Below are 13,753 nucleotides of genomic sequence, written 5' to 3'. Positions count from 1 at the left end.
ATGTATATGTACCAAAATTTCCTTATCCACTCATCTGTTCTGAAACACTTGGTTATTTCCATATTCTGGCTATTGTGAGCAATGCTGCAATGAACACAGGAATGCAGGTGTCTTTTCTGAGTATAGTTTTTGATCCTTGGGGTTGATGCAATAATGGAATGGCTGGATCATATGGAAGCTCAATTCTTAGTTTTTTGAAAAGTGTTTATTTTCCAAAAAGGATGGACTAGTCGACACTCCCCCCAGCAGTGAAAGAGGACTTCTTTCCCCCCACATCCATGGAAAAACTGGTTGTTTTGCTGCTGTGGTATGTGCCAGTCTCGCTAGTGTGAGATGGTATCTCATTGTTTCGATTTGCATTTTCCTGATGATGAATAATGCAGAGCATCCGTTGAAGAGGCCTTTCTTGCTCCGACTGGACTTTCTGCTCCATTGTCAAAGATTAACTGTCCATAAACATGAGGATCTGTCTCTGAACATTCAATTCTATTCCATTGGCCTGAGAGTCTGTTTTTACTCCAGTAACACATTTTTCATTACTCTTAAAGTATAATTAAAAATTGGGGTAAGGAGAATTTTTCATCTTCTTTTGCCCTAGGATTGCTTTGGATATTCAGTATTTGCATGGCGGGGAGTGAGGAGAGGGTTTACTACTCCATGTAAATTTCAACAACGTTTAAGTCTTTAAAAACTGCAACAGGCGTTTTTATAGGGATTGGACTGAATCTGTATAGGACTTTGGTCAACACCTTCATTTTGACAATATTGATCCTTTCAACCCATGAACACAGTACATGTTTCTATGTCTTTGTATCCTTTTGTTTCTTTTAGTAGTGATTTATTTTTTTACAAGCACTTCCCCTCTTTAGTTAAGCTGACTCCTAGGATCTGATTTTCTAAGTTTTAACTAAGAATGGGATTTTTTTTTAAAAATCTCTTATTTATTTGTATATGAGAAAGCCATGGATTTCTGCATATTAATTTTGTAGTTGGCCACTTTACTGTTCAAATCTATTGTTTCAAAAAGCTTTTTGTAATTTTTTTTGTTTTGTTTTGTTTTTTTTATCACATCCAGCAATGCTCAAGGATTACTCCTCGCAGTGCTTGGGGGACCATTTGGGATGCCAGGGATTGAACCCGAGTTGACCGAGTGCAAGGCAAATGCCCTACCTGATGTACTATCATTCCAGCCCCGAGTTTTGTAGTGTTAAGAGATTTCCACATATAGTATCATGTCATCTGCAAGAAGTGAGTCTGACTTCTTTTCCAATATCATGATGTCTTTAATATCTCTTTGTCTAAGTGCTGTGGCAAAGACTAAAACTATATAGAAGAGTAGTGGCAAGAGTCTACTGATATGATCATATGATTTTTATTTTTCCTTGTGTTGATATTATATTGTTTGGCTTGCATATATTAAACCATCTTTGCACCCCTGGGATGGATCCTACTTGGTCATGGTGTATGATCTTTTTAATGTTTAGTTGGATTTGATTTGCTAATATTTTGCTGAGGATCTCTTGAAAGTAACTGTTTCAGGTGGTCTGTTTCATTTGATTCAACCTTCAGAGGCTACAGAAGTCCAGAAAATTATCCTTTTTTTCTAGGTTCTCCAGTCCCATTGCATAAAGATTTTCAAAGTAATCTCTGATAATTCTTTGAATTTCTCTGGTATCATCTATTGTGAGAGCTCCCCTTTCATTTCTAATTTAGTTTACCTGAGTTTTCTCTCCTTGTGAGCATTGCTAATAGTCTATCAATTTTGCTTATTCTTTCCAAGAATCAGCTCTTTGTTTTGTTGACCTTTTGAATTTTTTTTAGCTTCCATTTTATTAATTTCTGTTTTAAGTTTTATTATTTCCTTCTTCTTGCTTTGGGTTCCTTTTGTTAGTCTTTTTTTAGCTGCTTAAACTGCTGTTTTTATTTATGTGGGTCTTTTCTTGCTTCCTAATGACTGCATTGCTATCAACTTTCCTCTCAAACTGCTTTTTTTTTTTTTTGCTTTTTGGTTCACATACAGCAATGCTCAAGCGGTGCTTGGAGACCATATGGGATGTCGGAATCGAACTCAGGTTGGCAAGGTAAACACCTTACCACTCCAGCCCCTTCAAACTGCTTTTGCCAAATCTTATATGCTCTAGTAATTCATGTTTCTTCACTCTCACTTGTTTTTAGGAATCTTTTGATTTCCTCTCAAACTTCTTCTTTGACCCACTAGTTGTTCAGTATTAAGCTGTGTAATATCCAAGTGTTTTGAGTTTTTACCACATTTCTGCTTCTGATTAATTTTCATTTTCAAAGTCTTAGTCAACTAGGACAGCGGTTCAGTGCAAAGGCTTGAGGATGCTGCTCTGACCTTGCAGTGTCAGGGAGACCTAAGCTAGTGTCCAGCAGTGCTGAGGGGGGCTCCAGGGCTGCACTCAGTGATGCTCCAGGGACTGTGTGGTCCCTGGAGTTGAACCCAGATCAGGTATGTGCTAAGCATGTGCCCTAACTGCTGTACTGTTTTGGTCCCCGAAGTCCTATTGATTTTGAGCGTAAATCAAAGATACTTGTGGTCTTAAAAATGGGAACCCCGAAATGCAAAAATTCTGTGGTTCAGCAGTGTTATGTGGAAATGACCAAAGGATTTTTCACATTGATATATTGTGATAACTGTGGTCAAATTTATAACCATTATTTTTAAGGACACACCCAGCAGTGTGTTCAGGGGTTATTCCTGGCTCAGAAATTTTTACTCCTGGGTGTTCAGAGATCATATGAGATTCTAAGGATTGAATCAGTGTCAGTTGCATGCAAGACAAGCACCTTACCTTCTGTACTAGCTCTTCAGCCCCAATATAACTGTTTTTAATAAGTGAAAATAACAGTTACTAGCATCATCATCATTTAGGCACCATACAAATATCTTCTTGTTATGGGTAGATTATGGTTTGATAACTATGATTAAAACAGAAGAAGAAGAAAAAGAAGAAAGGAGTGTCCAAGTCTCCTACTATCTGTACACAATTTGTCTTGTTTCATCTTTGGTACCAGGGACTAAACCAAAGGTCTCACACATACAAGGCAAGTGTTCTACCATTCAGCTGCAGCTCTACCTCCTAATATCTACTAAGTAATTTTTGAAAAATATCTTTTCATATTAGATAGTGCAAAAATGTGTATGAGCATTTAAAGAGACAAAACAAAAGATTCTAGAAATGGCATAAAGCAAGACATTTCTGGGTCAGAGAGAGAGTACAGCAGGTAAGGCATTTGCCTTGCAAACAGCCAATCTGGGTTCAACACCCGACATTCTACATGGTCCCCCGAACACTGCCAGGAGTAATTTCTGAGTGCAGAACCAGGAGTAAGCCCTGATCTCTACTTGATGTGGCCCAAAACCCAAAACATGAAAAGAAAGACAGATAATTCTGAAAAACAGAAGAGGACAGTGACATGAAGACTGCGAGAAAAAAGGAATAGAGAAATAAAATTAAAGAATGAGCACATACATCCACAAAGGATATGGAGAAGTAAGAAATGTTTTACCCCTAAGTTCTAATATTCTTTACTCAAGAGAAAATACATGTTAAAAAGTCAATTAATAAAACAATCAACAGAACAGAGCAAAGTGCCAGGAGAAATCAGACAGGAAGGGAAAACAGCATCCTGCCCAGTAGGAGAAAAAGAATCTTCCTTAGGCTACAGGTTAAGGGACCAAAACCAAGGAAGTCACTGTTGCCCTGAGTGAGACTTACCTGAGCGGCATGCCATCTCTGTGTCTGACATGAAGTGTTTCCACTCCTTCTTGCCATATTCTTCTGCCAGGGACTCTGCAGTCATCATTTTTGTGCCATTGCTTGCCCTGTTTGAAGAGAAGGGGCATTCAGTCATCAATGGCTCCTCTGAATGTCTCTTCCTCTGGCACTGCTACTGGTGGCCCTGCTATACCTAACCAAGTTTTATGTTCTGTATTTTCTTTGTTTTCAATGGGGTGACCTCCTTAATTAGAATGTGATGAGATGCTCCTCAGGTGGCTCTAGCTCTGCCTCCAGCTCACTGACTATGAACAAGTGATCAAGAGCAGGTCACACTAAGGTCTACATTGTGGTATCTGCTTTGGACCTATGACATATAAACATTTTTGGGAAGAAATATGACATGCAAACCTTTTCTAAGAAATCGTTATAACTATGGAGATAAAATAACTGCAATCCTTAAGGGTCCAGAACGATGGCTCAAAGGCTAAAGGCACTTTCCTGATAAGCACAAGGTGATGAGTACAAATCCAGTGCTGCCAGCATGCACTGAGGCAATCCTACTCATCCTAATGGCACAGCTAGTCTTCTGGCGAGAAACGGAAGATGTCTCAATGGAAGCAAGACATGCCAAAATGACTGCCCTATGGTCTGGGGTCTCTGGAAAACTGGAATAAAAAAATGTAGACTGGGTGGAAAAGTAATCTGGTCAGTAGCAAAGAAAGAGGAGGAATAAAAAAGGGCAGCAGAGTTAAAAAGAGAGTTGTTCCTGGCCCACAGCAGGGGTGAATTCCTGTGGGTAGAGGGGATATGCAGAAGCCAGGAAACAGGAGAGTAAGAGCGATAAGAAAGGGAAGCAATGTACCCACCTAAGGACAACCTAGCTAAATACACAATGAGTAACAGCAAGACAAAGGTTGCAAAACATAGAACAGCAATACAAGAAAGTAGCTATTTTCTGGGCTTAAAAGGCCGCTATTACCCCAAACCATAAAATATACAGAAGAAAACACAGGCATAAGTATTAGAGATATGGTCAGAGTCACTCCTATGGTAAGTGAAACAAAAGCAAAAAGCAAAACACAGGGCTGCATCAATTCAAAGACCCCGCCGAGTGAAAGAAATTATCAGTAAAACGAAACTATTGGGGGGGGGGGAATCTTACTCACAAGAGAAAATTCGTAAGTATCATCTGACCGACAAGGGGTTAATATCAAAAACATATGGAGAAGTCACAAAATTCAACAATAAAGAAAAATTTCAAAAATAGGCAGAAGAAATTGATGGCTCTCCAAATAAGGCACATATATGGCCAAGAAGCACATGAAAACATGCTCAGCATCACTTATTACCAGGGAAATGCAAATTCAAACAATAGCATCACCTCATATCTATGAGAAAGGCTGTTATCTAAAAGATAAAAACAACAAATGTTGGAAAGGCTGTAGAAAGAAAGGAACCCTGTGTGGGAATGCCAACCAATGAAGTCATTAGGGAAAGTAAGGAGATTGCTCAAAAATTTTAAATTAGAAATTCCAAGGGACTGGAGCAATTGCACAGTGGGTAAGGTGTTTGCCTTGCATACAGCCAACCATCTCTGGCACTCTATACAGTCACCGAGCCCATCAAGAGTGATCCCTGGGGAGCTGGAGCGACAGCACAACAGGTAGGGTGTTTGCCTTGCACCAAACATACAAATGAATAATTGTCAGTATGAGGGTCAATCCTGTTCTAGTTGGCGGCACCTTAAGAGAAGATCTGGAGAGTGAGTTTGTCCTATGCAAAAGGAGAATAATTATCAAACGAGAGAATGTATGTAAGGGATAATTTTGGAAGAAAAAGAAAAATATCTTTGGTAGATAACAGACAGACTCTAATCCACCCAAACAATAGAATGTTATTCAGTGGAGGGGACATGGGAAGAATGAAGTAACTAGTCCTAAAAAGACATGGAAGAGTATTAAATCCATAATAAACACAGTCGATCTGAAGTAACTGTTTGCTGTATGATTTCAACTATGACATTTTGGCAAGAAACTAGAGAGACAGGCAAGAGATCAGTTATTGTCAGTGACATAGGGAGAGAGGTAAATGAGAAGTACAAAGAAAATATTTCAGGACACTGGAAGTACACTACTAATAGTGAATACTACAATAAGCAAATTTTAAAAACGTGACTATGAGGGTGGCAGGCTTGCAAGGGAGATGGCGCTAGAACATTATATGTCTAAAACTCAACCATGAATAACACTGTAAGTGCGTTTCTCTAAAAAACATTTTTTAAAAAAATATAAGCCCAAGTTTTAACTTTATGTCCAAGTGTTATTACCTGAGCACGGTACCATTTTCTGCAAGTTTAATGAAGCTCCCATCTTCCAGATCCAAAGCCAAGCCCTTGCAACTGGAAATGAAGTTTGTATACCAATCAGTTCACATAGGCAGCTAAGCAACAGAAAGTAATCTGTATTTTGAAAAAGTCACAACGCTAACAATAGATCCTCCCATTCACATGCTGATCAAATGAATAAGAATATCTAGGAATTCTAAAATTAAATATTCACAGAGCAAGAATATTAGGAAAACTGTTATGTGGGCAAATGAACAGCCTGTTAGGTTTGTAAAATCCTCCAGCGCTTAAAAGAAGAAATTTCAAACTCACAGAGAAAAAGAAAATGAACATCACTACAAGTCTCTGTTAAATAAGCAAATGTTTGCCATCAAATAAAACACACACACACACACACACACACACACACACACACATTTATATTCTACAAGCTAAGCTCTTAACGATTGTTTCTCCTATACTCTTTAGATTTTGTCTTGATTTTGATCAGAGAACAAGAAATTGCCTTGTGGGAAAGGTTCTTCGTAGTAAGAGTTGTGGGATTTGGGGAGAAAGGTGAGTATAGATTCAATATCATGAATAAAAAAGCAAGGAGATGTAACAGCCACCAAACACCAAAAAAATTAAGCAAAAAACAGGAGGGCACTTTAGAAGCATTAGAATGTTTGGTCCACAGTAAAAATTCCAGTCAGAGATTTCACAGCTTAAATGTTTCAGCTCCTTTTTATAAAATGACTAGGGCAAAAAGGATGAACCAGGGGCTAGAGCAATAGCACATCGGGTAGGGTGTTTGCCTTGCATGTGGCCGACCCAGGTTTGATTCCCAGCATCCCATATGGTACCCTGAGCACTGCCAGGAGTAATTCCTGAGTGCAGAGTCAGGAATGACCCCTGTGCATCGCCAGGTGTAACCCAAAAACCAAAAAAAAAAAAAAAAAAAAAAGGATGAACCAAAAGGAGAAATCTATGAGAGAAAATCACTGCTATAGTTTTTCATACATACTTTTCACATGTTTCAGGATCAATATTGTCAACTGAACACTTTCAAATGGCTCACTGAGGAAGGAACCAGAGCAACAGTATAGCGGGTAGAATACTTGCCTTACATGCAGTAGACCCAGGTTCGATTCCTGGCATCCTATTTGGTGCCCTGAACACTATCAGGAGTCAGGTGAGCCTCCCAAAACCCCAGAAAAGTGACTAAAATGAATTTTAACTTGTCTTTGGTGTTTATGAGGAAAAAGAGAAAGGCAGCCTTTGGCACTTGAGAATCTTAACTCAGGAGGAGGAGCGCTAAGAAGCTTAGCTGGAGAACGGCCTACCCAAATTAAGGAAACCAACAGTTCATCTTAATCTAAGCACAGCCCCCCTCTTCTCCTCCAGCTCTTTGTTTAAAAGGCAACAAAGCAAACGTAAAAAAACAAAAAAGATGTAAATGTTAGAAATAGTTCTTAGTGACCTTTGCAACTCTTAATAAGCATAAATTTAAACCACACCAAAAATACTCAAATTGGTTACAAATGTCTTCAATTTATTTTAGGATTTAATCAAGCAAGTCAGAGCTTAAACCATACAGAACTTTAATTCATTTTGTTTTTTAAAAAAAGCTTTAGTACAGAGGTACTTTGTCCTTTCATTCAACTTCACATTTCTGTGCTGCCTCCATAGAAGAGGAGGTATTAATACATTATCAACAATTAAGAATCAGAAAGATGTTAAACTTACCAGAAATCCCAATCCTCTGGAGTGACAGTGAGCAGTTCCTTGTCATACCCTTTCTCTTTGACTAAGAACTGAGCAAAGCTATTATAAATGAGCTGCAAATAAAGGGAAGAAGAAAAAATGTTAAAGAAATATAAAAATTCAGGGGCTGGAAGCTAGTACAGTGGTTAGGATCCCATGGGTCAAACCCAGTTGGATTCTCATTACCATACAGTGCATAGAGCACAGTGGGGGTGGCTAGAGTGGCCCCAGCGTGGGCATCATCACAGGGTCCACACAGCATTGAACTGCTGGCCCAATTAGAGGAGAATCAGTGGTGGGACCCTCTGGCCTCCTGAGCAACATGTGGGAGGCTCCGTCGCTCAATCAATCAACAAATACATAATGAACTATTTTACTTCACAGACTTGAATACCTGATAGACTTGCTCAGGGCAGGACAACACACACACACACACACACACACACACACACACACACACACACACACGACTGCAAGCAGCAAAGAACTTCTCTCGACGGCAGGGTCAGAGAGCAGGATGATCAAAGTACAAGCGGGGCTGCTGCATCCCTCCTGGTGCAGCGGATGGCACCAGGGACTGAAGCTGTGGCCCAAAGCTTGCCTGGTAGGACTTCTAAGTCATTGAGCTACTCCTTCGGGCCCTGTAGTCCAGTTCTGAAAGAATGCTACATACTAAACATGCAGTTAACCAAAGGATGATGGTCATTATTGCTTCTCCCATTCTTCTGCAGGGGAGTGTTGTGAGGCTCGCCTCAGTCGCACTTAACCTTGAAGCAGAACAACGGTTTGAGTCATATCTAAGAAAATTCAATGCACCACCAAAACCTCTACAGATGATAACAGATACCTGTCTATGTCATGACAGGCAGAGACATAGGAAATGCACGGGAAGAGATCCCCTGAGGTTTACATGGAAACTGCAAGATGTAGCAGTGAAGTGGGTGAAGAGAGGGGAGAGGCAACCTAGATCTAAAAACCCAGAGGCCTGCACAAGGTTGCCATTGTGGGTTTGGGTGTGAGTGTCTGAGGGTGAGTGTGCAAGAAAGCAAAGTGGCCTTGTCACCCAGTGATGCTCCTGGTCATAAAGCTAAATAAAATCATTACCCACATACTTTCCTGCAATGCGATGTGATGTCATTAATTATGAACATACAGTACATCAACACTGTATATTTATCAAGTTTTCAAACTTGGTGGTACTTCAGAACCATCTGAAAATTTCAAGCCTAAAGGAGAGGATGGGGTTTAGATTGGGCATCTACAAAGCACAGCAATGACTGAAAACCACTGACCTACATTTCATCATAAAGAAAGAAAACAAAATTGAATTAAAAATGTATGAAGTCATTCAGATAGCAGGAACTATGCACAACAAAAAATACACAACATCGTCTTGCCTCAAAGGAACCAAGAAACTGGGAAAAACAGATATAAACAATTTAGAAAAAAAGAAAAAAAAGAATTTAGAGTCGAGCCTGGCATAGAAGTAAACTCAATTTAAGCACTACCTGTTATCATTATCAATCGTGTGACTTTAAAAAAAAAAAAAGAGCATTTCCCATATTTGTGGCATAAAGAAAACCAGGATAATGAATTTCAAACATTAATGGTTATTACCTCCCATGAAACTACCTCTGGTCCAGGCAGGGTTCACACGACCCAGGACAGTGAGGATCACGCCCCACTTGGCAATGCGATTTCATTGAGGTAATTTCTCTTCCAGAAAAGAAGGGAGCCTGCCAAGAGAGATAGCCAGCACTGCAGTGTTCCTTACCTGCAGGAGAAGTTTCTGTAATAGGAGAGGACGGGGTCAATGAGCAAACAGCAAAGATAACAGGGCACCGAGACCAAGCAGGGAAGCCAACGCTTCTGAAACTCCTGCGCCAGGCCTAAGGCCTCAGTTCTTGGAGCGTTTCCTGAGATCATGGTGAATCACCTTAGAAGCTGTCTCAGTACAGGGCCTCGTGGCCAGCCTCCTTCCTCTCCCAGCCTTGCTACCAGAGACTCCCTCAGTCTTACACAGCTGATTAAAATGCACCCCAAAGTGTTTGCAAATAAGTGCTCCGTAGTCCACAGGGAAAGCAGAAATTATGTTTACTTCCCACTTCAGATAAAATATGAAATAATAGCTAGCTAAACTCTATTTCCAGATAAAGAACCAGCCTTTTGGGTGTAAGCAAATCCCAAGCCCTGTTTGGGACATAATGCCTCAAAACCGTTTTTGTTATTTGGAGTTTAAATTTAACTGGGTGCTCTGTAGTTTTCCTTGCTGAAACTGGGCAACCCTACAATCCTTTTGTGTTGGGAAATGAACAAACTTTTGAAAACTGAGAGACTTGTCCCACAGGCTTCTCTTCCCAGTGTCCATCCAGCAAGACTGAGCCCCAGCCTCCATCGGACAAGCTCTGGTGGGACCTGTGCGTGCCAGCAGCTTTAGAAGAGAATCACATTCTCCCCACAGCCAAGGCGCCACAGCCCACTCGCAATGGGAAGTGAACTGCCTGGCATTTCTGAATATGCAACCCCAGTTTTGAGTCTGCAGCCCCAGAAGAGGGCCGTGGTCATTGCTTGGAAGATGCCCTTCCTGAACCTGCAGAAGCGGAGAACTCTTTTCCACGTGTGCCCCAAACTGAAGATACCTATTAAGTATACTCAGGTATACTCCGTTCTGTGCACTAGTATAGGAAACACGCTCGGAGTCACTGTGCAGCCACCAGTGCTTCTCCTGCAGCTGTACACCTGCTGGACACCCTGCAGTGCCCCGTGCTGTAGCTTCTCTCAAGGTCCCAGCCTCGGCTACAGTTCTTCTACCTCCAAGAGGCCTCTTGGTCTCCTCAGCTGCCAGATGTACTTCCTACACTGGAACTTAGCTCAAGTATCCTGTACTCTGGGCCTCTCCCTGGGCAAGAGCATGGTAGAGGGGTGTGTGTGTGTGTGTGTGTGTGTGTGTGTGTGTGTGTGTGTGTGTGTGTGTGTGTGAGAGAGAGAGAGAGAGAGAGAGAGAGAGAGAGAGAGAGAAACCCATCTACATAGCACTATAGCACTGTGTACAGTGACCCTGCGCAATCATTTTTGTACCTCAGTGTCAATATTGCCGCACTGCAATTTTGAGAAGAGAATAGCACACACCTCCTAAGGTTGCTGGATCGATCAAAGCAGTTTATACAAGAAAATGCTTATTAGAACGGCAGCCCTGAGTGCAGCATTTAGTTATCAAAACACCTATTATTGATGTAGGCACACCACAATTATTTACCGAACCCGGCACATACTGAGGATTCAGCTCAGCACACAGATCAAGCGCTGGAGATAAGATGCTAAGGAATCATAGCTTTTGGCCGAAGGAAGTTCTCCAACAAAAAGAAAATTCTAATACCATTCTAATACTATGTGTAAGTTTTATAAATAAAAAAAAAATTAAGGGTTTTAAGGCACACTGGAAGTGGGCAGAGAGCAGAAACAAAAACTTCAGGGCCCTGGGAACAGCTTTCCAAGGGAATGCTGGGGAAGATGAGAGCTGAAAGATGAGGCGTTACTGTGACAAAGAATAGCCAGGCACCTGCACTCTCCTCAGGGCATTAACTTTTCAGCACCTTGGGCCATGCATTACAAGGTCACTGGAAGATCTGAGTATTATTTCAGTATCCACAACGCTATTAGGGGCTCAGCACACTTGTGGTGCTTGGGAAAAGATTTCTGAACCAAAGAGGATCCAAAACGCACTTGCTTACTGTTTTCAAACTCTAAAGCATCACATATATTTGAGGTTGAAGTAAAGAATCCTGGTCATTTGGATACTCATGCTCTGAACTTAGGCACACACAGGCACAAAACTAGCTTTGAGGACCAGGATGTAACTGGGCAGTAGAGCACTTGCCTTGTGGTGTGTGGCCCTGGTGACCAAAGTATTAAGAAGAAAAGTCTCCTGAACTCTGAATGACCAAGGAAGCAAGTACACAGTATGACAGCAAAAGATTAAATAGCATACGGGAATAGTACCGCCTCCCCTTCCCCTGCACACACTCTTCACTTTCATGCATAGAAAATCCAGGGTCTGTTCTGAGACTAGGCACAGGCTAGACATGTGTCCAAAGCCACAGAGATGGACAGCGAAGCAGGGACATTGAGAGTTTGGCTGTGGACCCTCGCTTTGGCCCCTGTTCCCAAGGCAGCTTTTTCTGCTTATAGTTCTTTGACTAAATGACTAAAATTACTATGGCTGGCTGTGAAAACAAGGGCACGGGAGAGAAAAATACAATTGACTTCCTGAGGGGTTGGGGGGGGCAGGTGTGTGCCCCCCCACTCTTCATAGTGGAGCGGCAAGGACACAAACTTCCTGAACCGCGGCTTTCGGTTCAGAACCGATTCGAGGTGCAATCGGGCACCGGAGTAGGTGCGCAGCAAACACTCCCTCCACTTACCAAAAGGCTAACTGGGTCCTAACGGTTTCGGCCCCTTCCCAAACACCACACACTCTCTCCCCGGGACCGCATTGTTAAGGAGCCTACGGGTGTTCGCACGCACGCGCTAAAGGAAAAACGCAGCCGAGGAAACCGCAAACCCCTCAGCCCGGCAGAGAGGGCCGGAAGGCGCGCGGCTGGGGTATTCGGAACCACTTCCAGTGAAGTTCCAAGGCCGCGATCTGCAAAAGGACACGGTCCCCGGCCCCCACCCCGGTCCCGCCTCTGCCCTAGATCCTGTGCTGCCCCACCTCGATCTTGCACGGTTCATCCCTCCTTCGCCCCCGCTTTGCTTTTTTTTTTTTTTGTTAATTTTTTTGATTTATTTTTTTCCGACTCCATCTCTCAAACTTGTCTGGACTCCGGGGGGGACCGGTGGCCGGGGCCCGGGTGGGAGCGCGGTGGGGGTGGGGGGCTGCACACTTCCGCGAGCCGCGCGCGCAGGCGGGGCGGCCGCAGGAAGCGGAGGGAGCCCCGCCGCCATGGGCCGAGGCGGCACGCCGCGCGCCACTCACCGGGGCGCTCTCGGGCAGGTTGTAGCGACACAGTGTGTGGTCCAGGTCGAAGCCCACCACGTCGCAGGCGGCCAGGGAGAAGGGCTGAGCCATGGCTGCAGCGGCGCCGGAGGGTGCGGGGAGCGCGGCCGGGACGCGGCGGGAGGGAACGGACGGGACCAGACGGGCGGGACGGGGCGGGGCGGGGCGGGGCTGCAGCCGCCCCCGAGGCCCCCCGCGCCCGCGAGCGCCGCCCCCTGGCCGCGCCGCCCGCCGCCGGGCTCCGGCTCCCGGCAACTGCCGCGGAGCCTCTGGGATGCGGCCCCTCGCGTTGCCCCTTCTGCGAAACCTGCCGGGCAACCCCTTCGTTCTCAAGGGGCCACCAAAAAACCCAGATTTTCTAACGGGTCACTACTCTTTCTTACTCTTGCGTGAGAAATTTTGTAAGATCTAGGGGGATTTTAGCCAGGAAGATCCCTCCCTCAGGTCTAGTTTGATCTATATTTGCCCACGTGGTCTCTAACCATCGTTTGGATCAAAATTGTTTGATTTTTTGGTTTTTGGTCCTTAAGTGGTAAATTTAGAGACTCGCCACACTTTCATCCCCCTCCGAAGTGTGTTAAAATGAAACACATTTTCTAGCCATAATGCCGAGCCGTAGGTAGGGCTAAATGACATTAAGTAATATTAAATATTTTGTTACTTTTATTTTTGTTTTTTTTAGATTTATTTATTTTTTAATTAGTGAGTCACCGTGAGGGTACAGTTACAGATTTATTTTCTTTTGTTTTTGTATTGTAAGCATCTTTATTACAAATAAGGCAGGAGGAACTTCATACGATAGTAGAAAGAACTTACGGAATTAGAAGTTTTTAAGGTCTATAGAGGAAGAAAATGGCTTGCGTTTTCTCAACTCTCAAGTGCTGATATAAGTAATATGATTTTAGATGTACATGAGAAATGTGAATT

General features: G+C 42.9%; 1 protein-coding gene across 1 annotated transcript in view; it reads right to left on the bottom strand.

The window, feature by feature from the left end:
- Positions 1–12,964, bottom strand: part of NT5DC1 (5'-nucleotidase domain containing 1) — a 141,167-nt gene extending 128,203 nt beyond the window's left edge. The window contains exons 1-4 of the mRNA XM_055137055.1: positions 12,806–12,964; positions 7,813–7,904; positions 6,070–6,141; positions 3,741–3,847 (exon numbers count right to left, since the gene is read on the bottom strand). Of these exons, the coding sequence (XP_054993030.1) occupies positions 3,741–3,847; positions 6,070–6,141; positions 7,813–7,904; positions 12,806–12,898 (364 nt within the window). The 5' untranslated portion in view covers positions 12,899–12,964. The remainder of the gene's footprint in view (positions 1–3,740; positions 3,848–6,069; positions 6,142–7,812; positions 7,905–12,805) is intronic.
- Positions 12,965–13,753: the final 789 nt, after the last annotated feature.

The sequence above is a fragment of the Sorex araneus genome, chromosome 4 (genome assembly GCF_027595985.1).
Source record: "Sorex araneus isolate mSorAra2 chromosome 4, mSorAra2.pri, whole genome shotgun sequence".
Taxonomy (NCBI): Eukaryota; Metazoa; Chordata; class Mammalia; order Eulipotyphla; family Soricidae; genus Sorex; species Sorex araneus.
The sequence above is the reverse complement of the archived record's forward strand: the minus strand, read 5'-3'. Positions and strand labels throughout refer to the sequence as shown.